Source organism: Channa argus, chromosome 2, assembly GCF_033026475.1.
Source record: "Channa argus isolate prfri chromosome 2, Channa argus male v1.0, whole genome shotgun sequence".
Taxonomy (NCBI): Eukaryota; Metazoa; Chordata; class Actinopteri; order Anabantiformes; family Channidae; genus Channa; species Channa argus.
This window is the reverse complement of record NC_090198.1, coordinates 29365064-29391658: the sequence shown is the minus strand read 5'-3', so window position 1 is coordinate 29391658 and position 26595 is coordinate 29365064. Positions and strand designations below refer to the sequence as shown.

The following is a 26595-nucleotide window of genomic DNA, read 5'->3' as shown; positions in this document are numbered from 1 at the left end:
AGAGGGGAAGGGGGAGAAGAGTGAAACTGTCATCATCAGTGTTGCAGCCATAACGATACTGAATAATAACAGTACTAATAAAGAGAGTAGCACACACGTCTGCCCGATCACCATCACTGTTCATCTAGTCCGAGTTGTTCCCAGACCCGAACCGGAGTTAACCCCCATCGCAAGCAGTTCCCAGACCCAGAGGGAGGGGAGGCGAGTGAACAGTAAAAGTTTATTACTGTACACAGATGACTGGATGTATGCCAGCGTTTATAGTGGCACTGGGACGGGTTCAAACCAAATAGGTGCTTTTCAATATGGTCCAAAATAACAAAGCTCGGTGTTGAAAGGAGTCCTACATAGTCTGTCTTGTGTTTCTCTGGAAACACTGTCCAGGCTAACGAAACTACTTCATTTGACATCTTATCATAGCTGCCACTTCGCTGAGCGGCCTTTCAGATCTGAAGCTCTTTCGTCGTGGCTAGTTAAGAGTGTTTATATCAGCTTGTGTTCTAACTCCTGACTGAGAAACATCACCCCCTGTGGCTGGAATACCACCTTAATGGAGCAGTTTTAAGGCTTACGTTCCCTCATAGCAATGAAATTGATTGCAAAGTCGTTTGTGTGTTGCCTCTTTATGATGCCGATTGTTGCCATGTTGATATACAAGTACGTGAATGAGTACATGATTATTCTCATTACTTAAAAAAATCATTGTGTACAATAGTGAAAATGCTGTAGGCTTCACTTACATCTTTGACTTCAACAAACCTAACTCCAATACGTTGTCACTTAGACCACACCCACTACAGCACCTTACCAGCTGATTGGCAGATTCACTCAACTTCTTTGGACAAATGCTAAAAGGCCACTTAAATAGAGCTTTTATCCAAAGCGCTTTACAAGTTTACAATAAACTTACACACACACTCACACAGCGATGGCAGTGGCTGCCATGCAAGGTGCTCACCTGAGGTTGGGTTTCAGTGTCTTGCCAAAGGACACATAGCCAGGACCAGTGATTGAACCACTGACCCTGTGGTCCATGGATGACTGCCTTACTGACTAAAGGCTACTGACACATTTGTTTGAGTCCTCAGTCCTCATCTTACTAAAGGATCCTCTCCTCAGCACATGGATCTTTCAACAGTTTTTAAAAATGTATTGTATATTTACAGTTTAAGTGACAAAGTGAGTGATATTTCACTTTGTCCACAAACAGAGGCAGAGGCAGCTCTGTGGCTCTATGGCTGCAGTGAAAAGAAGCCGAAGGAGCTCAAGGCCGTCGGCGTTCGAACTTCTGAGGAGCGATTTAGTGCCACTCCATCAGTTTCCCCTCTGCTGGGAAACGCAGCTGCAGGAGGAGAGAAAACCTCCCAAGGTTGATGCGCCCAAACAAAGCGGCCATTATCAGCCTGTTTTCATCATGTATCAGCTCTGCTCTGCCTACACAACAGAGCTGTGTGAGGAGGTCGCTGTTACCGAGCCGCACAGCAGAGGTGTTGGGCATCTGCTGTTCGTTTGAGTCTGTGATGTGGACCAAAGGTCACAGTTCAAGTCTCAAAGGCTTTTTGTACCATCGTTTTCTTCCGTGCTAACGTTGCTTCACCTCTGTCCTGTCACATTCGCTACTAATCCCATTACACCCGTATCGATCATTTTTCACATTACCTGTTACGAAGGCTGCAAGTACGGCAGCTTCAGTTCTCACACTGCAGAGAATCTCTCATCACCTGTCACAGTTCACCTTCAGTTTTAGTTTCCAGAGAGCGATATTGCTGCTGTTTGTGAAACTGAAACTGAAAAGTGAACAAACCATAAAGTGTCTCCTCCCGTCGTGTTTCCAGTAACTTGCTGGTTGGTAAATAAGATTTCTTACTATTTGGTATCTTTATGCCAATCAGTACTTTCTTCTTTATTTGGCTGATGTTTCAGCAAACCACCGGCTTAAAGTAAATTCTTTAACACGCGTGTCTCTGCAAAAGTGGAAGGCAGCAGGAGACGACTAACATTTGCATGCAACTGCTAGAAAACAATGCAGAGAGCCAAACCTGCAGACACCCGGGCAAATCCAGCACACACGAAAACTTCCAAAATATAATAATAAAATATCAGTACTGTCCAGTTTTACTGCAAAACAAAACAAGATCCTCGTGGGTTGATTTCATGGATCATTGCATACACTGTACATTTGCAACAAGTTTGCTGTGCACTGTCAGATCCTGGCTCAGATCCTGACTCAGACTCTGAACTCCAGGTACCGTTGTAGGCGGGACATGTGCCAGTGGCACTGAGCCCGAGTGTCATTTGGGGCCTTGACTTTAGCCTGAGGGACTCTGCGATGTTTGAAGGACCCGTTGTTAGCGGAATTTCTCTTTGGGAGCCAGCCAGATGCTTTGGTTTGGGAAAGCTGTTACCATGGATAACGTTCACTTTATCAGAGAACAATGACCTCTTGACTAAATGCGAATGACTAATAACACTTGGAGGGAAAACAGAAAGAGCACCTGGAATTAACTGCAGACCGTTCTCGTCAGTAACTGCTGGAATAGATTCCTTGTGGAAACAGCATGATGACTGTGTGTGTGTGTGTGTGTGTGTGTGTGTGTGTGTGTGTGTGTGTGTGTGTGTGTGTGTGTGTGTGTGTGTGTGTGTGTGTCCTACCTGCCTCCACACCGTTGCTCTGGTACACACTCTTGTGCTGCAGGCAGGTGGTGTTTTGTCCTCCACACACCATGCAGGCATCTTCCTGTTGCTTTGAACCCAAGATGAAGTCACAGCCGGGCTTCTGTATGTCACACACACACACACACACACACACACACACACACACACACACAAGCACACAACTGCTCAGGAAACAAATCTTTGATCTGGCTGGGTGTCTCTGCTGAAACGTGTTTCTCCACAGCCTGTTGAGAGGCAGCATTGACACATTTTCCGTCTAAAACCCTGGCAACTTCTACTCTCTCTTTGTGCTTTGTCTTTACCTTTAAGTGGTCTTAACTCTTCTACAATGACTCAACCCAATCCACTCTGTCTCTTCCCTCATTTGCATCCCTGTGTCATTCACACGGGAGAAAGAACAGCAGTTGAGGGCCTCAACGGGGGCGGACAGGTCAGAGTGTTGCCTCTGTAAAGGTTAAAATGCCAAAGCAAAGAGCACAGAGGATAAGCTGGATAGTTTACGGCGTGTGGAGAATCGTGTTGCTAGATAGAATGCAGTGGCTCTTTTCGTCTCTGGCCTTCATCTCCCGCTCTGCAGAGCAACACAATCGAAGGGGAGGCTCCCAGGCAAGAGCGCAACAATCTCAGCCCTCCTTTCAAAACCACAAAAGCCCACTCAATGTGGGGCATGGGTGCGCACGACAGGAAATGAATTCCCTGTGACAAGGTAGCAAAGTGCACGAGGCCCAACTGAGGGAGTGACCACAGCGACCGTCCTGCAAAACAGTACAAAACACACAAGTGTGCAAGCAAATCTGCATTAATGGAACTTTAAAAGTGCAGACGTAAACTAATTCTTTCAGGTTCTATTCATCAGATTCCGCTTGCAGCTGCTCTTCCGCAGTTTTTGCTATTTGAGTAGATTTGTGCTGAAGCATTTATTCAATTAATATCAAGTCAGTCGATAGAGACAAAAAAAAATCTGATTGCTTATTGTTTAACTCACACATCAAGCAAAAATGCTAAAACATTCAGTCCAGTCCTCCTGTTTATTGCTAATCACAAACCCTTCAGCCGCGCGTGGTTTTTAATCGCTAATTAGGAAATGTTAGGATGCCACCAAGCTAAACTAGGATGCTGACATTAACCTCTAAGCTCCAAGTACCTAATGCCTTAATTCCACTGGACACAGATCTACAAGCGCTAACTACACTGACCAACTTCTGTCATGATCCGACACTTTTCTTCACTTCCTGCCCCGGACTTTTATTTTTGTTCCTCCTTTTCTCCACTTCCTGTCCCCAGATTTGTCTCCAGCTTCACAAGTCATCACCGCTCTCAATTGCTTTCACCTGTTCCGCTGCCCTTTTTAAACCCAGCTGTCCCCTTGGTTCAGTGTCGGATCACTGTCTTTGTTCATGGACTGTCATCCATGCAAGACGCTGTTTCCTGGTTTCGTGATTCTTGGACTCTTTTCCTGTGAGGGGGGTTTTTGTAGGGTGAGGATTTGACTTGTCTTCCAGTGGGCTTGAGTTGAGTTGAGGGTTTCATGAATGTTAAGTTTTTCCAACGTTGTTCGAGGTCCTTTCTCAGGATCTTGGTTTAGTCCTCGTTTAGTTCATTTTTGTGTCCACTCCCCTGGTTTATGTTTAGGTTTCTGTGTTTTTGCTTAACAAGTTATGGTTGTTCGTGTCACTGTCTGTAGTTTTTAGTCATCTCCCATTCTGCCCTCGTTAATTTCCCAGTGCCTCGCTTTCGAGTTAACTCCTTGTGTTCTTGTTTTGCGGGTTTTTCCCTCCTAGTTTGTGTCTGTTGTCCTCTGCAATAGGAGCAGTATTAGTATTAAGTATTAAGTTGTGTTTTCCCTGGCTCGTTTTTTCTCCGCAATAAAGTTAATCTCCTCACCTTGTTGCTCTTGGGTCCACGTTAAGACTAAATCCTGACAACTTTGCTGTAGATCGTTGTCTTGTTTTATTATAAAACAAAACTAATCAAAAACCAAAACCATATTTGAGTTTTGGCCTGTTTGTTGGGAAAAAACAATGTCAAGACTTAGAACATAGATTATTGACTTGATTGGGCAAATGTTCAGTTCACCCTTTGAGAACAGCAATTAAAATACTTAACACTTCAAAATTGGCTATGAGAGTATTTACAGAACACACAGTGCAAACCATGTGTTCTGGAATCTGATCACCATTTCTGACCTGCAGCTCCTCACACCAGCTGCAGGCTACATCTGCTTCCTGTACTGCTCTGACCTCGGCCAAGTGAATGACCCACAAATTCATTTTTTTTTATGCAAACACACATCTTTATGTGAAAGATTGAATATTAAATTGTCAGTGTTGCCTGTCAGTCTAAAACACATTTTTAAATCAATTACTTCAAAACTAAAATTGGCATTATGTGGCAGACTGTTTACTGGGTATTACATACACCTTTACTCTGCATGTGCTGCGGAACCCAAGGGATAAAAGTAAATTCCCAAACATCCCCCTCTCTGTCAGGGTAAACAGGGCACAGGATGGATGTGGGAGCAGGACTCGCTATGGACTGAGTGCTGAGCAGAGCTATAATACTAACTCAAGTCCCCGATCCATCATCGCTGAGCACTCTGGGCCCAACACACAGCATGAGCTCACGTCAGAACAGTCAACATCAGTTACATCACAACAGAGTGGGAATGAAGAGAGGACCGAGAGAAAGTAAAGGTCTGTTTCAACTGGAGCAAGTCCATGATCTGGACGGACACAAATGTCTCAAAAATATACTGATCACATAAAAAGTCAGAATAAATTATAAAAAGTTTTGGAAAGTAGTCAACTTCTCCCAACATCCTGTCCTCCATAGGGGTTGTTTGGTCCTTCCCTCTCTTATGACCCAGTGGCCTCCGGGATGTAGGCATCTATTGAAAACTACACCCCTTGTAATGCCAGGTAACAAAATGCCGTCTACCGTTGCTTACAATGGAACCAAAATGGTGTCCAGGTTTGCTCTAAACACTCTAAAATGTGGGATTTAAACTATGCAAACACAGTGGTTTGATTAGTTTGGCACGAAATAAATTGGTTAGAAAAAGTCGCAGTTTGCCTTAAAAATCCGGGTACAAAACTACAATAGCAGCTTTCACACTGTAGTTGAACTCTGGTCTCCTGTGTGTAAAGTCTCTTCCCTATTGTGAAATTCAGAAAGATGTGTGAACCAGGATGGCACATCCATTATACGGTTTTACAGCTGCATAAATATACATTAAGCATTTTATTAGCAGTGAGTTAAAGACTGTAGAATATGAAGGGGGCTGCAACTGTGACAAACCCCCAACTCTGAAGCTCTGCAATGGTTTTGTATTATGGTACTTTCACTGTGTAGTTTGGTTTGCACCAACACCAAACAGCAAACACACAAAGTCAGCAAGTAAAAGGTGAATTGGAGGAGACCGAAGCAGAGCTTAAAGGTTGTGGATGTAGAATAACAGGATCGATTTAGCACAGTAATGTCAATATCCCTTTACTGTGTCATGGACATGGACCAATAGGCAACAGTTTACCGTTTGATAATGAATTAGTTTCCACTCACCAGACAGCGTCCGTTGACACACACAGCTCCAGCCTCCTTGTCGCAGGCCGTGCCATCAAGCACACGGCCAAAGTTGTAGTAGAAGTTGTGACCCAAGGCCAGACAGCTCAGCTCACAGGGGTTAGAGCCTGGCAGGAAATATCTCTAGTCAGTGACTCATTACTTTATTATGGGAAAATAGCTGAGGCACAGAGACAGGGGAGGGGGTTGAGGAGAGAGCGAGAAAGCTGACAGATGCCATGAGGGAAAACACAGGAGAACAGGCAACTGCCACCAACACCAAGACACGAATGGAAGGAGGCAAAAACACTTTGATTTGTCAGCCTGAGACAATGAAACCATGTGAGTTACTCAACATAAGTCGGTGTAAATAAAAAAGCTTCATTTCTAACATAGTGAACTAAGCAAAATATACTTTTTGATTCACATTTTGTTAAAGTGCCTCTGCACAGCGATCTGTGCCATTCACATCACTGGGTTTACAGAGTGAAGTCATGCAGGTTTGATAACCAGCAGACTGGTGAAGTGGAAAGATTGTTGTCAACTGGGGATGTTAGATCCATGATTTAATGGTTTCTTTATTGAATTTTGAAAAAGTAATTGCTTTTATTCTAACCAAACATGAAATGAATGTACATTCCTGCAGAAATTAGTTACTTTTAAGGTAAAATGATGATCATTTGAGTTTAGATATTGAGATGTTTCAAAGTGCAACCAGAAAGTATTACCAGCACTTTATGTTGCAGCCTTATTTCAAAATCGTTCAAATTCATTATTTTCCTCAGATTCTACAAACATTTCCCTATAATGACAACGTGAAAGAGGTCTGTTTGAAATTTTTGCACATTTATTAAAAACAAAAAACAAACAAAAAAAAAATCTCACATGTACGTAAGTATCCTCAGGTGTTACTTAATACTTTGTTGAAGCACCTTTAGCACCAATTACAGCCTCAAGTCTTTTTGAGTATGATGCTACAAGCTTGACAAACCTATTTTTGGGCAGTTTCTCAAATTCTTCTTTGCAGCACCTCTCAACCTCCATCAGGTTGGATGGGGAGCGTCGATGCACAGCCATTTTCAGATCTCTCCAGAGATGTTGAATTGGGTTCAAGTCTCTGGCTGGGCCACTCACGGCCCAGTCTGAGGTCCAGATGCTCTGGAACTGGTTTCATCAAGGATGCATCTTTACATTGCTGCATTCATCTGTCCCTTGATCCTGACTAGTCTCCCAGTTCCTGCCTCTGAAAATCATCCCCATAGCATGATGCTGCCACCACCATGCACCACCATGAGTTCAATGCTTGTTTCATCAGGGCAGAGAATTTAGTTTCTCATGGTCTGAAATCCTTCAAGAGGCCTGTCATGTGCCTTTTACTGAGGGGTGGTTTCTGTCTGGCCACTCTACCATACAGGCCTGATTGGTAAAGTGCTGCAGAGATGGTTGATCTTCTGGAAAGTTCTCCTCTCTCTACAGAGAAATGCTGGCACTGACCATTAGGTTCTTGGTCACCTCCCTGACTAAGGCTCTTCTCTCTCAATCATTCAGTGCCGGCCAGCTGTCTAGGACGAGTCCTGGTGGTTCCAAACTCTCCATTTAAGGATGATGGAGGCCACAGTGCTCATTGGGACCTTCAATGAAATTTTTTTGTAACCTTCCCCAGATCTGTGCCTCAATACAATCCTATCTCTGAGGTCTACAAACAATTCCTTAGACTTCAGGTCTTAGTTTGTGCTCTGACATGATCTGTTAACTGTGGAACCTTATATAGACAGGTGTGTGCTTTTACAAATCATGTCCAATAAACTGAATTTGCCACAGGTCGACTCCAATCAAGTTGTAGACACATCTCTATAAAACTGCACCATGTATCTCTAAACAAGTCCTAAACAGTGACAAGTGATGTGTGTGACTAACCTCCATGAAACGTGCTCCATCTGAAGGAGTTTCCACCCACCAATGGTCGGTCATTGAAGGCAGCACACTGCATCTCTCTGAAATCCTCTGATCCAGGGGGACACTCCTGTATATTCATACAAACATTCAAGATTGAACACTCTGGAAGTCTGCACTGGAAGTTTTCCCAAACTTAACCTGAACCCAGTCATCATTCTAATCTTAACCCTGAAGTTGTAACCTTTGGATGCACCTTCTCATTAATTTCTGTACTATGTGAAGGTCTAAAAAAAATCTAAACTATGTGTCATTAAGTAAGGAGACACATCAGTCCATCGTTACTTTGAGACAAGGTCAGTAAATCCACAAAATGTCAAGAACTTTTTAAAGTTTCTTTAAGTGCAGTAGCAAAAACGATCATCAGTTAACTCTTATCAGGGACTGATGTCCCTTACAAGTTGTTTTTAAGTGTTTTTGAGGAAGAGTAAAAAATAAACCCATTATTCTTTTACACCTTGGCTGTGAAAGTTCTGCATGAGAAGAGATCGACAGCTTCCAAGGCCAAACTCAGCTGAGATAGTTTGGGATTAGTTTGACAACAGAGTGAAGGAAAAGCAGCCAACAAGTAAAGTGAAATAAAGTTAAGTGAAAAAAAATGTAACAAAAAAAATTATTTTCATTTTTTAAATTTTTTTTTCAGTACTTTCTTGCAGAAAATGATACAAACACAAACAAACGCCTTTATTGACTGTTGTCTTTGTCCGAGCCTGCGAGTCCCCGTACGTCATAGCGTAAACAGCTTTTTGAAACACAAAACGTCACGTTTCAATTGCGACGCGCAGCAGAGGGAGAAGCAGGAGTTTTGGTCCATTCATCTGAAGCTCTGAGCTAATCACAGCCTGCAAACTGCCACATGCTTAAACACGCTGTAGCCCATCTGTACGTTGTGCCTTTAATCAATATGGGCTGCAGTCACCGGCTGTCCAAACACACCTCCAGCCCAACACGTCTGACACAACATCAGGCTCGACACCTGACTGTTGAGAGACGTGCAGTGAAGACAGAGGTTAATAAGTCAGTGAAACTCGATCACACCCTGAAAGCTCGTCGGCCTTTGTTCTTAAATGTTTGCGCCGAAAGTCAATTTCACACAGGGTGAAAACCTTTATGCTGAACTCACCTTGGTGTTGCAGATCTTGTATTGCCTGGGATCTCCTGCACATGGTCCACCCACTGGGTTCCTGGGACACAACAAATAAAAGAGCAGGAGTGAGTTTCCGTTTAAATCAGAGACCATATAGGGAGGGTACAGATAGGACAAGAGGACCTTATTTATTCCACTGGTCAATGTCCTTTGGAAGGAATTTTGAAGTACTACAGTGTAACCTCTGGGTTTTCTGAGACATAAACAATCTGCTGTTGTAAAAAAAGTCCCATCAGTTCATGTTTATATCAGGTGTAAATTTACGAATTGTAGAAAGCAGTAAAATATAGTTGATTTTACAATATGTAATGTGAAAAAGCCCAAAGAAAGGAATAAACATATTACAGTGTTTCTGAAGATAAAATCAAGACACAGGTAAAAAGTATTTTAGCTGCACGTGACTCTTACACGCATGAGTTTACTACGATTTTTCTTTCCCGTGCTGTTTTACCTGGTGAAACAGGTGCGAGTCCGCACTGAAGCTCCCCCTCCACAGCTGCGCGAGCAGACTGACCAACCGCTCCACGTCGCCCACTCGTTCCTGAAGTGCAGCTTCTGCCCCGACGAGGTCTCGCTGGAGGGACCCCACGCAGGAATCCAAGAGGACTGAAGGAGACAAAGAAGGAGATGCATGCTCGGTAAACTAAGGCCTGTCGTATGGCTCAGGTCTAACCAATAGTCAGGCTTCAGGTCTTCGTGTAGCTGTCGGAGAAAGCTGTTGAGCTCCTAACTTAAGTTGCACTGATTTGCAGTGTCTTGTGCGTGAACCTTTTTTTTTTTTTCCTGGAACTTCAATAAAGTAACTAAACAACATAGCAAAAGCAAATCTGTTCTCGTTGCTTCATAATAGTGTCAGAAGTGTGATCATTAGAGGGATTTAAACCATGTAGATGGTGCTTTAGAGACTTTTAGAGATTCCTCTTTCCCATGTTTTCTAGTGAGAAAACGGTTTTCAGAACATGCTATTCTTATTTATAGTGCTTGGAATAAATCTGGCTGACTGGCTGCTTTTAAAAAGAGCACAAAGTGAACTGATGATACATGTAGTGGCACTGAAAAAAAAAAGCTTGAAATATGTCAGATTGTCCCTGGATTTGCATTTGCAGTCTGAGCAGTATTTCGAGAGATGACCGATGCTGCTGATGGCCGACATCGTCTCTCGTGGACAAACTGCTTGTCCGGAGCCGTGCACAGTCAGGTTCCGGTCACCTGACACTCTCTGCTCGTCACTGTAATCCCTCTGCAGCATCACTCTGCAGAGTTGTCCTGCATGTTCAGATCTGTCAGGTGGAAGCGGCAACTGTCAGCAGTTCGCAATCCCTGTATGTGTATGAGCATGAGAGGGAAGCCAAGGGACCACAGCGTTGGCAGACTGATGGAATATAATTTGGGAGAGCTAAAAGAGTCTGGGTTGTGTGTGACACTTTGAAAAACCCAACAGGCAGATACTTGTTGTTAAGGGTGGCATCAAAAAAAACATAAACCTTGTGAGCCTGGTGGCCCAGGATCATAGGAGCCAAACAATAAAAGAGATTAGGTAAATCTCCGTGGTACTCCTCACACACATTCCAGAGGTTTTTTGCCCCGGAGGACGACTCAAACGGGCGGCGTTCCCATCGGTTCCTCATTCAGGAGCTGACTCATATGCAGTGAGCTGAAGGTCAAAGGGATCTGGAGTGTCTGCTCCGCAAGACGAGCACGTACACGTGGGCCAGATGTGGATGAGAGCACATGCAAAAACAGAACGGAACGCAACTTGTTCCACGCCGTCCTCGTTAATATGCAGTGGGATCACTGCGTTATCGGATAAAGCAGGAAGGGTTTCGAGCGGGAAGCGGTGTCATGGTGTGGTTTGATTTATTGTGCTGACAAAAAAAAAAGAAGACGACCGTTTTCTCTTTACTGACAACCTGCCAGTCGCTCTTCTGAACAACAAAGTTTGCGTCAGAAGATGGTGAAAAAAGATGCACATACCTTCCCAAAGCTCAAAGTGACGTTTGCACAGCTTCGAGTTACAAAGTCAGTCCCTCCAGGAAATCAAGGGCCTCGTTTTACTAATTGTTGCAACATCATGACTTCCTAGAGGGATTTCATCATATAAACAGCAGTAAATCCTTGAATTTAAAAAGCTGGAACAAATATTTATTAAATATAATGTATTCAAGTATTTTCCATACATCCATTAATCAAATAATGGAAAGGCATAAAAGAAAAAGAAAATAGCTGACAAAAATAACATAGTAGGGTGAGGATGAAATGAGAAGACGATGCAGAAACCACCATGGAGACTAATACACCTGTCAATCAACAACGACCCAAACAGTTGGCGGTGAGGTCGGGTGGTTCTCTAGATTACTAAGAAAAACATCTTTGACCTTTTGACAAACAGGAGGAGTTGAATGTGAAGACATGCAACATGCGGTTGTGTGACTTTCCCATCATGCCCCTTGTCTCTCCGCAGAGCAGCTCAGTCTGCAGACATTCTGGACCTGACTGGAAAAACTTTCTACCTTGACAGGTACTGTACTTTGTTGTGCCCCAACCTTTGACGACAACTGCATCTCGTGATTGTTTTAATGTGTTTCAGTATATTTAGGACACATTTCCCCAACACACAAATCCAAACCTTACTGTTAGATCTCTTCACCGGGTTTTCTTGCAAAAAATGATTTAGACTTGTAAACTTAGGCTACAGACGACCTTAGTCTAAATATAACTTAGACTTTACACCAGCAAATATCAAATTAAATAATAATAATCAAATTGTAATGTTTTAGATTACTCTGTTTAGGGTCAGCTCCCAGAAAAGTAGCTTGTTGTCTAATTCTTCTCTACTCCCATGTGAATGTGATCACTGTACAATGAATTTCGTGGTCTGAAGTAAGAAGTTACCACTAATAGACAGTCTAAGCGTGAATGGTGTGTTTTTAGAGATTGTAGCATTTGGTCCTTTACGGCTACAGAAATAAAACTGTCATGGTGACTGTAATATCCACTGTACACACGGGAAAAGTAACAGGACGAAAACATTAAGATCGTGACAACAGAAAACACTCTAGGAGTTTGACAGGGTGACAAATGCTCTTGTATTTTGTTTTCCTTGATCCCTGGACTCAGTTTCGTTTGTTCCCATCATTAACTCACCAAGTGTTCACAGACCAAATGTTGCCAGTGCAGCTGCAAAGATGACAGAATGCAGAAGATCTTCCAGTAATCAAAACCATTTCAAAACAAAGTGACTCAGAATTGGTATTATTGTTGTTATTGTGCGTTTGAACGACGCCGGTGTTAAACTGACGTATTATTTTTCTTAAAAACAGAAAACTGGACCCTAATTGTGTTGACGTTTATTCAAATGTCTGCTTTTCCAGCCAGGCCTGAGGGGGGAAGGTGGGGGCTGAAGTTCGGGGGGGGAAAAGATGGTGCAGTAATTGTCAGAGCATGGAGAAAAGCAGTACTCGCATCTGACGCCGGTCAAAGGGCTGCGACTGGCTCATTATCTAAATGAGCTGGATTTTCCTCTTTGGAGCCTCAGAGCAGGGCTGGTCCCCACACGACGCCGCTTAATCACAACAATTTAACCATGTCACACACAGGAACAAGCAGACATGAAGGGGGGGGGGGGGGGGGGCGAGAGAAATGGCCCGGGGCCCTGGCAGGTTTATCTTATAGGACCCTATGTGTGAATGCAGCATAAAGCTACTTGTGGAAACACTGATCCAGTTATTAGACTTCTATATTTGCACAACACAACACAAAGGTCGACATTATTGCTGCTGCTCTCAAATTAGCTGTGAGTTGACTCTTTAGAAATCTGTGTAACCACACAATTCAATTAAAAACACACCGGCTCAGCCTCCATTTAAAGTTTAATCATTACTGTACGACAACATCTAATGTGAATAAGATTGTCTTCAGATACAGAGACAGAAAATGACTGTTTTGCTTGTTGTTTTGGTTTTATATCACATCTGATTCCACTAACAAGATCTGAGAAACTACACAACGCATGCCGAACACTAAATGGGAGAAAAGGTTAGATGTCCAGACACTGGGACGTGGCTGAGACAGAGCTTCACTGGATGCTAAGTTGTTCTATATTAGCAAGAACTTTTGTGTTTTCTATTCTGGTTTGCTCCCAAAGTCCAAAGACATGCAGGTTATGTTAACTGGTGACACAAAATAAAGTGGCCAGGGGTGCGAATGGTCTGTCTCAGTGTCGGCCCCCAGTGTCCTCCGTCCACTGTCAAATGCGATCAGCTCCAGCCCCGCTGTGACCCTCTTGCAAATAAGGTTCAACAATATACTGCTAGTCTTACTGCCGGTCTTTAGTAAATACTTATTATACCGAGTCCATGAGGAAATCATTCAGGACCACACACTTCAACATGTGGACGGAGGACTTAGGGATCAAACCACTGATCCTACAATTAGAGAAGCACCAGTAGACATTTTGTCAGACAAAACATTTGAAAAAAATCACCTTCTTTTCAGCTTGTTTGCACCAATTTTAAAATACTTTGACTCCATGAGGAAGTTGTTTTACACAGCTGCCATTTAAAACCCTACTGTGTCTCTGAGGACACTTAGACATGATGAGGATCTTAGCAGAGTAACTAATAAGGACAAATATTTTTGGTGTAAAACTAAAGGTTAAGTCACTTAAAGAAGCTGTGCTCGGTTTGGTAAGAGACATTCGAACTGAGACGAGGGGACATCCAGGGACCTGTGTTGATGAGGGTGGGTGGGACTTACACTCTGTGGGGACGACAGGCAGACTGGAGCGACCAGCAGGAGGACAAAGGTCAGGACCTGGCACAGACTCAGTTTCCTGGTGACACAGAGAGAAACAAACACCATCACAACCCTTGTGGTTTTATCAGCTGAAGCACAGGATTCAACATGTACAGCAGATCCAGGTCCACGAAAAACTGCCACGCTGCCCTGAACCTCTGTGGGCAGAGGCAACGGGTCAGGAATGCCCCCCCCCCACCCCCTCCCCTCCAACAGGCCAGTATTAGGAATTCTTCCTGCATGGTACCACCACCCAGCCTACCAGCGTCTTATTAAACTCCCACACATCCTGAGAGGGAGCGACCGCCGGCCTGACTGGACCACAGCCCCCCTCCCCTTCATCACCTCCTGTCCACCTCACCCCTGTTACATAATGCTATGTGCTAGAAACTACAGCCACCTCCTGCATTTATACCAAATTTTATTCCACTAATAATCTAAACAACGAGAGCATCCAACACTGCTCCATAATCCAATTTGATTATGACCCAAAGCAAACTTTCTACCACTGAAGACCAAACATGAAAACAATAGCAGTAAACTAATAGACGTGCATTTATTTCACTGATTATTTAATGACACCAATTTAAAAACGTCATCAGCTAAGACGGTTATACAAAACCACTGGCAAGAATAATTTGAAAATCGACTTTGAGTCTTACTTGCATTCGATTCTACTTTACTTATATAGCACCAATTCTCAACAAAGTCATCTCGAGGCACTTTACAGAATAAAGTCAAGACTATACAGATATGTAGAGAAAACCCAACAAATCCCCCTGGAGCAAACCCTAAGCAACAGTGTAAAAGAAAAACTCCCTTTAAAGGAAGAACCCCCAGCAGAAGCAGGCCCCTGGTGGGCGTCAATTCTTAACCAGTGAGTGGAAAGTGGAGAGACAAAGACAGAGAAGGAGAAGGACAACTATGGGAGACAGAAGCAACAGTTAATGTTATATGGTGGTGACCGATAAACATCAGCTGTGTTGTTCTTGCTGCATCATCTCCTTCTCTAAACTCCGGGCGACAGCGAGACGAGGATTCACCCACTTTTCTCCCTCTGGCTCATCAAAAGGACAAGTGCTGTTTCTACAAAGTGCGGGGGGATTCTGGGAAAGCCCCTCTCTCCGAGTGCTTCCTGGCACTGCTCTGCTGCCAGCCGCAGTGTGTCATACGTTTAAACAGTGGTGAAAAGTAACTGTGTACATTCACTTACACTAAACACTGTACTTCATGCACAGTTGTGAGGTAAAAGATGTGTAACTAGTTCAATCTATCTGCCAGCTGCTCATACTAGTTAGTAGTTTGCAGATTATTGATAAAAGCCGAATTATAGTGTAATATACTGTACTTTAACTATATAGTATCGTCCATCCATGATAATGGATGGTCATGGGGCGGCTGGTGTCATCGGGTGAGAGGCGGGAGACACCCCGGACAGGTCCCCCGTCCATCACAGGGGGTCAGAGGGACACACACACAGACAACATTCACACCTACGGCCAATTCTAGATTCACCCATTAACCCAACTTACATGTTTTTGGACGGTGGGAGGATACCAGATGTTGTTTAGATAAATATATAAAGTTAAAAGTTAGGACTTTTTCATACCTGTGACAAAATGTACCAACTGTATATAAAGTAAATGCATCACTAACCGAACTCCAGTAACACAATACACACTATTTTGAAGTAGTGTATAATTTTTCTCTCTCTCTCTTTCTGAATGCACAACTTGTAGCAGAGTGGTTTTGTACTTCACACACTCTTTTTTGGTGGATCATTTTTATTAACACACTTAAGTGCAAAGTTGAAGCAACCAAATCTTATCTGCTTCCCTTTGCCCTGCCCTCCTCTCTCCCACATCTCCATCAGTTTCCAGGCCGTCTGTCCTTTATCTTTTATCTCCCCCTGGGCTGTAAACGCAGAACTGGTCCGGAGCTTTCGGACTTGGCTTTTGGCTCAGTCCCAGCTCAGTAGTTGCCCTGTCCAATTAAACGATACGCATCTCCCTCACACTTGGCTGAGCAGCCCTTCCCTTCAGAGCCCTCAGCTCCTGTCTGAGCCTTACATGGGAGGGATTCATATCAGTGGAACAAGGAAGGTCACAGAAGCACATAGTTCTGATCTTACAGACCGAACATTGGGGTGTTTATACGTTTTCATGTGCCACACACAGAATCATGTAACTTGTTTATGTGCAAATGATTTTTTTCAAGTGAGACTTGATTAATTAACCCTCCATTCGAAATTGTGTTTATACATCACTCAATTGTTTCCACTGTTGTTTTTGAGCTTGAGGAAAATCCTGAATGAACACTGGGTCTCCGCTCACTGGGGTCAGTGGGGGAAAAAAAACATGAATAATGTCGCAAGACGATGATCATTGATTTTGGCAACAAACAAGTAATCTGTGAACATTTTAGTGTGACAATTGTTTTCTATCACAACTGCTGCATATTAGATGGATGTAAACATAATTTCAAGGATGTAACTTTGAATAACATTTTAAACAGTTTCAAAGTGTCTCAAGAATCAGCTGATGAAATGTCTCTTTATACTCTGAGGAAGTGAAACCAGCGGCAGCAACAAAGCAGATTCTGAAATTGCAAGATCGCAAAATCCTGTACAATGAAGATGCATCGCTCCACTGGATTTTCTGGAAATACAGAAACAATCAACTTGGGGTTGTACAGTGACGTACCCTTTGGCTGAGTAGAGGCACCAGCCAAACACACTTTAACCGACAAATTATTCACAGAACTAAAAGTTAAGTGAAGCTGAAACTACATTTAGTTAATTAAGCCATGAACGTGATGGTAACTAAAAATGAAAGGTTACTTTTCCGACACCAGACTTCAGTGGACAATAATCCACAGAGACAAAGTCATTTCTCTCAGTTTCACTTGATCGTTGGCTTCAGTTGTTGATGAAAAGACATCAGCTCTCCTCACCGACTGGTTGCCCCCTCACTGCAGGGGCCCTTACAGAGTGGAGCAGGGGTCAGGCCGCCTCCTCCTGCTCTCATTAGGACTGTAGCAGCACATTAGGCGAATAGCTCGGGGGCAGGGAGAGAGAAATGGCTTTAATCAATACGAGAGCACTTGTTTATTTTGTCTGACATTAGTGGCTCACGTGACCGACTGCACCAACGCTAAACTCCACCTGACATTCAACACGTAGCATTAAGAATGAGAGTTCTTCTTACAAAACCCTTTGACCGTGTCACAAATAAAAAGATTGTGTTGTAATTAATTGTCTGACTTCATGGTGGAAGCCAATCATGACCAGTGTAGCTGGTTGCAGATTCAGTCTGTGGGGAGGCTCAAGGCCGATGGCTGATTGAATGCAGATGCAGGGGAGTTAAATGTGTAGGATGTTCGGTTTGACCTTAACAGAGAACAGATACGGGTCAAAGTGAGTTGAACTCTGAATTTCTTTACTTTGTGCACAGAATGCTCTGTGTCCAATCAGTGAGAAACACCTCCTGAAAGTGATCGCACTCATCTGCTGCACTGCGTTCGTGCAGAAAGGATCCACTGTCGAGTGTTCGGCTAAACAACGCGATAGTCTGCAGTTTTGTCATAGTAGTTAAAAGCCAAACTGAAGATCTGCTAAAGACATTCAATTTTGCATGGTCCGCTTTGCTGGTTTCACTGTGCAACTGAGCGACCACCAAGTCAGACAGGTACAAAAACCTCCACCTTGCTGGAACACGCTGCAGTCTTCCCCCTCACATTCACAATAATTCCTCAAAACAAACTTTCTACCGAGAAGTAACTCAACATGCTGTTGGCATGCAGGGACGCTGAAGATGCATTTATTGGAGTGCAGTGCAGGTGAGAATGTGTCCTCTGACCTCCAGGACAGAGCCAGTCAACACTGGAGACACCCGACTGAAGATCTCTGCTCTTTTAGTGTCTCTGCATGGGATCTTAGTCTAAGTGTTTCTGCATGCTGATCCTTTTCACAACATCCACCCAGTTAAGACAAGCAATACGTCTTCCAACAAGGAGCCAGTCTTGACCTTTGACCCCCCCAGTGTTTGAGAGAGCCTGCTGCAAGCTCTCAGGGTTGTGAGGAGCATGCTGCTGAATGAGCTGAGGCAAACTTTAACAGATGCTCAGTCCGAGGCCTCCGCTGTCAGCTCTGACCTCTGGATCGGCGCTGAGCTCTCAGTGGCCTCCGTCATTAACAAAACAAGCCTCTCTGAACTCAAGTGGAAGGTTTTTTTGCCTCGCTTGACCACAGAGTGAAACATAATAGAGAAAAGAAATGAAATACTGGACAAAACAAGCAAGGATGTTTCTAGTACATCACGAAATGGACGACAGCAGCTGGTATAGTGTTGTGGGTTATTTCGTTGCCAAAATGTCAAGAACATTCCCTTCGCTTCACTCTCTCCATCCACAGCAGGGAGAACAAACTTGCTTCACCATCATACCTCAGGGATTATGAGATTATGTTTTCACAGTCACTTGGACTGAAGCAGGGTCATCAACAGTCATGGAGACGTGCACGCCGGCAAGAAGGATGGTGAACAATGAGCGACACCACAGATCCACTTACAGTTTTTGCTTAGACTCGTGCGTCAACTCAGAAGTCACATTTTCGAACCAGTGAACTCACAGGCCGAAGTAGAAGCTCACCACCCAAAATGACACTAACGAACACTAACACAACATGAAGAACATGCAACAAAAGCAACACAACTGGTGGTCAAACTTTTCAGTCAGTCACTACACAGTAGACAACAAAGTACTAAATCCCAATACAAGAGCAACATCTCACATTACCAAGGTGATTTCACTGGAGACACCAAAGCCTGCTGCACCTGCACTTCTCAGAGATGACCTGAGAACTTCCTAAGAAACATTTCTTGATTAATTCCTGTGTCTAGGTCTTTCTGCGTCCAAGTGTCTTTGACTTGCAGGATCCACAGTGAACATCTAGACTGGACCAATTCACACAGTATTTACACAGTGTGTGTACTGGATTCTTTCTTCAATGCCAAAACAGAAAATTAATTTTACCTAAAAGAAGAAACTGTTTTATCGTACACCATCAGATTTCATTTGTTCCATAGTGGACAAACACAGAAAAGCTACTGTAAAATAAAATAAACCAAATGAAACTTGACTTTCTTTGGAAACTGTCTCTCTCTGGGTGGAGGGAAAAAAAAAAGAAAAAGAAAAAAAAAGGATGATCGATTTTGTCGAATTAACTCTGCAATTCAGAGTTAATTCGGGACACTAAATAATAAATAATGTGTGTTATTTAATGGTTTTGAAAATGGATCTAAAAACTGTGCAAAATCGGTGAAAAACCAATTGCACTTCTGTTGTGCAACGAAGGTGATGAAGATGATCTAAACTTCATTAAATGCATCTTAGCAATTGAGAAAAACCGTAAAATATGATTAAGGAGACACAGATAAGGTAATAGCTGGATCTCACAGGACTGAGACTCAGGTTTCTGTCTCCATCAATTATATAATTACCGTTAAGAAACCCTAATGGTCCAGTGGCAGAAATCCCACATCTGGATCACCACCAAAACCAAAGCAATTGTTGCTTGGCACAAAGCAGAGATGTCCATCAAATTTCACAGAAATTCCTTCCTGGGGTTTCAAAACATCCCAGTGACACAACAGCATGAGCCTAATCCTCCCCAGATATAAAGCTTTTACACAGAACAAAGTTCAGGTTTTCATCAGGTTCGTGCAGAAAGACGCAAACACAGAGCAATAAAGTCTTATCTGACTGAACCTTGATACTAGACCGTGTCCATCTGCAATATCGCTGTATGAGTTCACCGTTTTTCTCTGACAGAGTAGAGAAGGTCAGAGTGTCAGCTCAGGACCTGGTTCCACGTAACCTGGAGCTTGTGTTGGGATCACACTCTCACATTACATGTAGATTTTTTTTTTTTAATAAATACACTTCTAACTGGAATCTTTGCAGGTTGTAGACAAAGGCAGAGCAGACAGAAGAACCTAGTATCTTCCTTTTTACGTCTGTAAGTGATAACACGTCCAAACAACGATGCAGTCGCCAGGAAATACTGACTTATTTTGTACTGGCTCTCTACTGAGGCCAGTGTCTGTGGTTTGTGTTGCTGTAAACTACCACTCTTAGCCCTTCACATTCCTCCAAAAACTGAAATTATTATTCCACGACAGGGATAAAACCATCTGAATACGCATTTACACCGACTCAGGGCTGTGGAGGTGAGACCGTTTGTACAAGCCAGAACATTTCACCGTGGGGCGACGAGGAGGTTGGGGGGAGGTCAACAAAGCAGAGGACTTTCCCAAAGAGTCCAGAGTTGACGACCAGTCTCAAAAAGACTTTCTGCTGTTGCGTCCTGTAACCAGTCGCGCGATGACATTTCAGCGAATTAAAGCAACAACCATGACACATTTAACACTGACGTTCGTCTTTTCGAAATTCAAAAAGCGAGACACAAAAGGCTTGGACGACTTGAATATAATGAACCTGAAACTTTTCAAAATTGGACGCACAATGTCCAGAAAGAGTCGTCTTCTCCATTTATATCCATTTCAACAAACAGGTCGTTCGAGAGACAAAGGGACAAATGATCTAAACGGGCGGTTGGAGGACTTGCTGATGCTGGCCCCTGTCACTTCCATTTCAAGAGCTTTAGGAGAAGATCTTTGATTGGCCAGTGCAAACAGGAGGAAGGATTAAAGCCGGTGAGACCCCCCCTCAGTGTTCACACGAGCACCTGCCTGTAGTTTTCACGTCTTACTAGTTTTCATCTAGTTAGAAGTGATTTCAGGCCAAACCAACAAATTCAGTGGGAGGCAGAAATAAAAAAAAAAAACAAATCCAGAAAAAAACTCGTAGGCAGGTATTAATATGATCACGTATGTTAATACCCTGGTGCAATTTGTAAAACCAGGGCAACTGACCATTTAGTTTTTCATACTGGGGACGGCGTGGTTAATAATTCATGACTGAAGACGATGTGACAAAAGTAGAAAAACACATAACAGTTGACCAAAATACAAAAAAACCACTGAAAGTTGCAGAAAATGTCACATTACTTGGCCCAACTTAAATAAGCTTAGCTGTTTGGAAGACAGTACACAGGCAACGTGAAATGATTTTGTTGTTTGAAATAACAATTCTGATGACCCTACGTTATGAGTACACCTAAAGTAAATTTTCCAGGTACTTTAACTGTATAAACTAAGTAATAAATAAGTGTGGTACAATTACCAACATTTGTACAAATATAGTTCCTATTCCAGTTTACTTGCTTGGCTTGTTTTTTTAAAGTGCGGTTAACTAACTAGAGTTTTTCTCACATCCGCAGGGAAGAAAAAGACTGAAATTCCTCCCCACAGGAGAGAGTGACATCATAGCGTGTAACACCAAATTAGAGTCCTCGTTTTGAAGCTATATGCTCAGTGTTCCATGGTAAGGAGATTAAATCAGTTCATGGGGCTGGTGGCTCCTTCACACACACTGACATTCCTGCACAGAGTTATCAGAGAGACAGAAAATGTGCCCTGGGCCAAATCTCTCCCTCTCTGTAGCCTCTGTCGGCCGTTTCCGTTTTCTGCTGCGGCCCATCACACGGACGGGATGCACGTTTCTCCTGACAGCATCACATCCAAGGCAGAGAAAAACCCCTTTGGAGTTTGCACCGTTGAAGCCTCAGACTCTCCCCAGCGGTCTACGTTGCAGGGATGGGATTAGATTAAAATATGATCAGGGTACTTAAAGCCGCTGACATTTAGGAGATAAAGGTAGTGTAGCAGGATGGGTGGAACGTAGAGCCAGGAGCTGCAGTATCACAGATAAGGTGGGAGCTTTGCCCCCCACTGCTGCCATGAACACATACTGTACATACAGGGGACTTCAAGTCACGTTTTGTGACCCTAAGGTCAAATAGGTGACGTAAGAAAAGGCAAAGTGCTTTAAGCCCCTGCATGCTGCCCCTTGTCCTGCCACTGAACCACAGAACAAACAGCATTAAAAAAAAACAAAAAAAGAAAAAGCAACCGTCCCTGGAATGTGTCACCTCCCATCCTTCACATTACCGCACGAAATGTTTAAGGCTTTGAAAGTACAATAAGTCAAGATAAATATTTGAAGTGGCCACATATTTCTGCGCTGAAATGCATCTTAATCATTGCACAAACAACCTCCAGTCAGACAAAAAAAAAAACCGAACCTGCCTCTGGAATGTATCACAGTCAACGCAGCTCAGAGACTCGTCCTACAGACGCCGTCTTACCTCGTCGGTAGTGGGGACATAGTGGAACCTTGTGGGCTGGGTTGACTTTTGTTACATTTGCGGCGCAGGTGCACTTTTATTCCCGCATCACGGGGAGAAAGGTCGCGGCTCAGATGCACAGGACGTCCCCGCTGCAGGCTGCTCCGACGCACGGGTCTCACACCCAACACTATCCATGTCCTACTCTCTGTTAGAGTCCCCTTCGTCTTCTTCTTCCAGCGAATGGACGCTTTAAAAGTCACGTTGTCCCCCTCTTTCCAAACAGCTGTCCCTCAGTCCCTCAGTCCCCCAAACACATCACTCCAGTTTCGTCCTTCGGGACAGGCGCGGTGTGAAGACGCGCCTTGTGCCGGACGTTCAGGTGCAAGTTACCTAAAGTTGTTTCTTCTCTTCAAGTGAAGTTCGTTTTCTTGACCAAGCAAAACGCAGAAGTCCACATTAATTGCACCGCAGAGCGTCTCGATGAAACGTGAAGAACCGTCTTCCTGTCGCCTCCGGGCAGGTAGTTTTGGCTTCTGTTGCGTCGTGCGTGGATCGGACGCTCCTGTAGCTCCTTCACCTTCCTCTCAGTGCAACCAAACTGCGCCCAGTGCGTCATAAAAACGCCCGGCAAACAGCAAAGACGGTCACCAGCAGCGCAGCGCCGTCCTCGGCCGTGCGTGCGCGGTGCTGGCGCGTCCCCCCCCCCGTGCGCGCGCTTGTGTCTCACTCGCTCTCTCCACCTGAGCGCTGCATTCCTGAGGTGAACACGCCTCTCTCCTCCAATCAAAGCCCAGCTGCTTCCCTGAAGTCAGAGGTGACACAGCGGGTGTGAATTATTTATGGTCATCAGGTTTATGACGTCATGTTTTGATGAATGTATCATATCAAAGGACGTTGTCCCTGATTTTGAACACTTGGTTTATTTGGTTGAAGTTTGGGTGGTAGATGTACATGACGGCCATTAAACTTCCCTCTATCAAAACATCTGTAGTTCTAGCTGAAGAAATGCCTCCAGATTATGTGACCATGGTCAACCTGCTTTCCCAGAGCTCCTCCGGGTGACGTCACCTGGAGGAGTTTCTTTCAGCTAGAAGCAGAGAAATATTTTGATCTAGGGAAATCAGAGGGAAGTTTAGAAACATGAATGTTCATTTACACCCTAAACTAAAGCCGTAGAAAGTTGAAAACTGGTGAAGTCGCCCTTTAATAAGACAGAGCATTGCAGAATCTAAGCTAAGTGCACCACAAATCCAAAAAGGCCCCACAAAAATACTCAAGTAAAGCACATTTAATCTCCGCGGCTTCATATTTATGACTGTGGCACCAGAACTCAGCTGAACATCTGCGGGGCATTTTGGAGTAAACTGCTTCAAAGCACCACTACAAAAAACACCAAATATGGGATTTTCTTCATGAAGCATTGTGGCCAGGGAGTTGTGGCTTCTTTGTAAACTCTACACAAGCTCAGCATTCGATCAGGGGAATTGCTGATGGTATTAACACAGGACACGGAAACTTTTAAAGGAAACCGCCCCACAATTCAGTCCAAATACTGGAGCTGCTTTAAAGCTTCTTCAGTGCTCATCCGACAAAGCGGCAGTTTAGTCAAATTGCTAAAATGTGTTGCTCTTGTTCTGTGTCATGAGTGTGTGTGAAGAGGCCTTATCTTCACTCTCTGGCTGCACCTGTCCACCTGGGAAAACTATTAGTGACACGTGGCCTGTGGGTGTGGCTAACTTTGCACGACGAGCGTGTGCAGAGTGTCTGCAGCAGAAACGTATCTAGCTGCTTCCTTCTATACACAAGCTACGTTGCACCACACACGTTGCAGTTGCTGCCCTGAATTCTGGACGGATGTGGTACAGCTCTTTTCTAGCAGGGGCAGAAAATGTTGTTCTCCATTGACCCCCTAGGAAAAGGTCTGCAAGAACGATTTAATTCAATTCAACTTTACTTGTACTGCATCAATTTACAACAAAGTCACGTCAAGGCTCTGTACATAATAAAGTCAAGACTATACACCTATGTAGACGATCAACAGCTTTCCACTTGCCTCATTGCTCGTTGTTTTGGTATGAGTTTTTACGCCAGGCCTCCTTCCTGCCGCAACCCTCCCGTTTTATCCTTGCTCAGCACCGGCGCCAAGGTGGCCCTTGATGTCTTGTGGGGTGAGATTTGATCCCGAGGCCTTCTGCATCCTAACCCGATGCTCTGCCCATTGAGCCACCAAGCCTCCCATACAGATATGTAGAGGAAACCCAACCCAATCCTAACCCTAACGCTGGTTTTGTGTTTAGAAAATCGTGCCTTTGTTGTCAAATGGTGATGCTCCTAGAGCGTCCTGTACCGATACCAAAGGGTATCTGTGACATCAACATCACACGCCAAAGGACGTAAAAGTCGCACAATTCGTCGCTTTAGGAAGTGTCATCATCTGACTTTGTGGGATGAGGACATGTTGGTAAATCTGCAACCACATTTTTCTCTCTCTGCTGGGTCTGTCCACACTCAAACCCTGGTTTTCTTCACGTACAGTAAACCTGACCTTTTCCAAACTAAACTAGCCATCAGCTCAATGTTGTAGTGTGTAGTTTGGTAAATGTTCTGCACTTACACAGCGCTTTTCTACCTATTGGGACTCAAACCGCTTTACACTGCTTCTTATTCACCCATTCACACTCACAATCTCACTACTTGTTCTGCAACAAAATCATATCTACAAAATTCTTTTAGTCAAATAGTAAATGTAGAAAAACGCTGTCAGTCTTTCAAACGGGAAACATGAATAGTTAGGTCATGCAGAGGCAATGGTTCAGGGCCCCTGCACTCCTCAGGTTCCTGGGCCTGTTCTGATAGGCCCAGTCAGAGATCCATCTTTGTCAAACATCGGGGGAAAATGTCCCTTCACCCATAGCCTCCTCCCGGCTCCACCCTCAGCACAATGCTAAAACCCTGTAGCACCTACCTTTCAACCGTTAAAGCCATTTTGTCCAACGCATTACATTGTGGGTCTGGGACCTTCATCTTGGGACACATCATAGCTCTCGGGACTAGAAAGTCTCTGTTTCCCACTGTTCGTGCTTTGGAAACATCCATCACTGTCAAGGTGAAGGGCTCCACTCCGTTAAACAAATGTCGGCCATTTTTCCCTTTAATCCTAAGTTGCTGTGAAGACATTCAGTCCGATTTGGAGTAGAGGTGCTTGAAGTTGACTATGATAAAGACATGTTTCCATCAGCAGCGAGTGGCTCCTCTGTACCTGTACATATAATGATTAGTTAAATGCTCCCAGGTCTTTGAGCTTGTCCCAGCTTGTAGAAAGATTTTCCTCCACCCTCTCTATAGTCTCCCCATCATTACTGAACACGCTTCCCTGTTTAGGGCTCTGTGTGTTTACAGTAATCATCACACTCTCTCTTTATTTGTGTGTGTGTGCTGCTCCGTAATGAGAGGCTTTGGAAACGAAGAGGCACTTTACAGCTCTTCTGAGACATTAGCGAGGAGCGGGTGAAGACGGGGAGTTGGAGAGCCTTACAAACTATCCACCCTCCCCTCCTCGCTTTCAGGTTTTCACTGAGCTTGGCAACCTGCCCACGTGATGACGGACGGCTGCTGCGGGTGTGAAAAGTGTGTACATCACACGGAGCCCAACGTATTTTAGACGTTTTCTTGTTGACAACTGACGAAAGCTGAAACCTGACTTTAAAGAGAGGTGTGTGCCTGGAGGGGTAGATCGTGTCAAGATCAGAATTAATAAAATAAATAAAAAAATAAATAAAAAAATAATTTTCCTTGGTAAAAGTAGCAGAACTGTCATGTAGATAAACTCTGTAACAAGTAAAGGTTCAGCATTCAACAGGATACTTAAACTAAAAACAAAACTACAAATATGGCGGCATCCAAAAGTGAGGTTGGTACAAAGTCTTTTGTTTTATTAATCTGATTCTTTATCAAATAATGTAGTAAAAGTATGATATTAGCCTCAGAAATACAGTGAAATTGAAGAATGAACTAGTTTAATTGGAAATACTCAAAGTAGAAATTCCTTCAAGTTCTACTTCATATTTTTCACCACTGCTTAGATTTTGGCACAACATCCTGCACAGCCAAAGTCTTCACTACATCATTAATGTTGAAACCTTGGAAACAGTCAACACCACCATGATGCATTTTTTAGTCTTCGTGCCCACATTGTGAGGGTCCCTCTGTCTTTTTCTGT

The 26595-nt window shown here is 43.8% G+C and overlaps 1 protein-coding gene across 3 annotated transcripts in view; it reads right to left on the bottom strand.

The window, feature by feature from the left end:
• Nucleotides 1–23042, bottom strand: part of adamtsl5 (ADAMTS like 5) — a 32354-nt gene extending 9312 nt beyond the window's left edge. The window contains exons 1-7 of one of the 3 annotated variants that reach the window (XM_067490791.1): nucleotides 22395–23042; nucleotides 14090–14165; nucleotides 9786–9940; nucleotides 9311–9371; nucleotides 8152–8257; nucleotides 6235–6362; nucleotides 2653–2776 (exon numbers count right to left, since the gene is read on the bottom strand). In XM_067490791.1, coding sequence (XP_067346892.1) covers nucleotides 2653–2776; nucleotides 6235–6362; nucleotides 8152–8257; nucleotides 9311–9371; nucleotides 9786–9940; nucleotides 14090–14165; nucleotides 22395–22414 — 670 coding nt within the window. In that variant the 5' untranslated portion in view covers nucleotides 22415–23042. The remainder of the gene's footprint in view (nucleotides 1–2652; nucleotides 2777–6234; nucleotides 6363–8151; nucleotides 8258–9310; nucleotides 9372–9785; nucleotides 9941–14089; nucleotides 14166–22394) is intronic. The other 2 variants (XM_067490782.1, XM_067490773.1) reach the window with 2 other exon arrangements.
• Between the last annotated feature and the right edge of the window lie 3553 nt (nucleotides 23043–26595).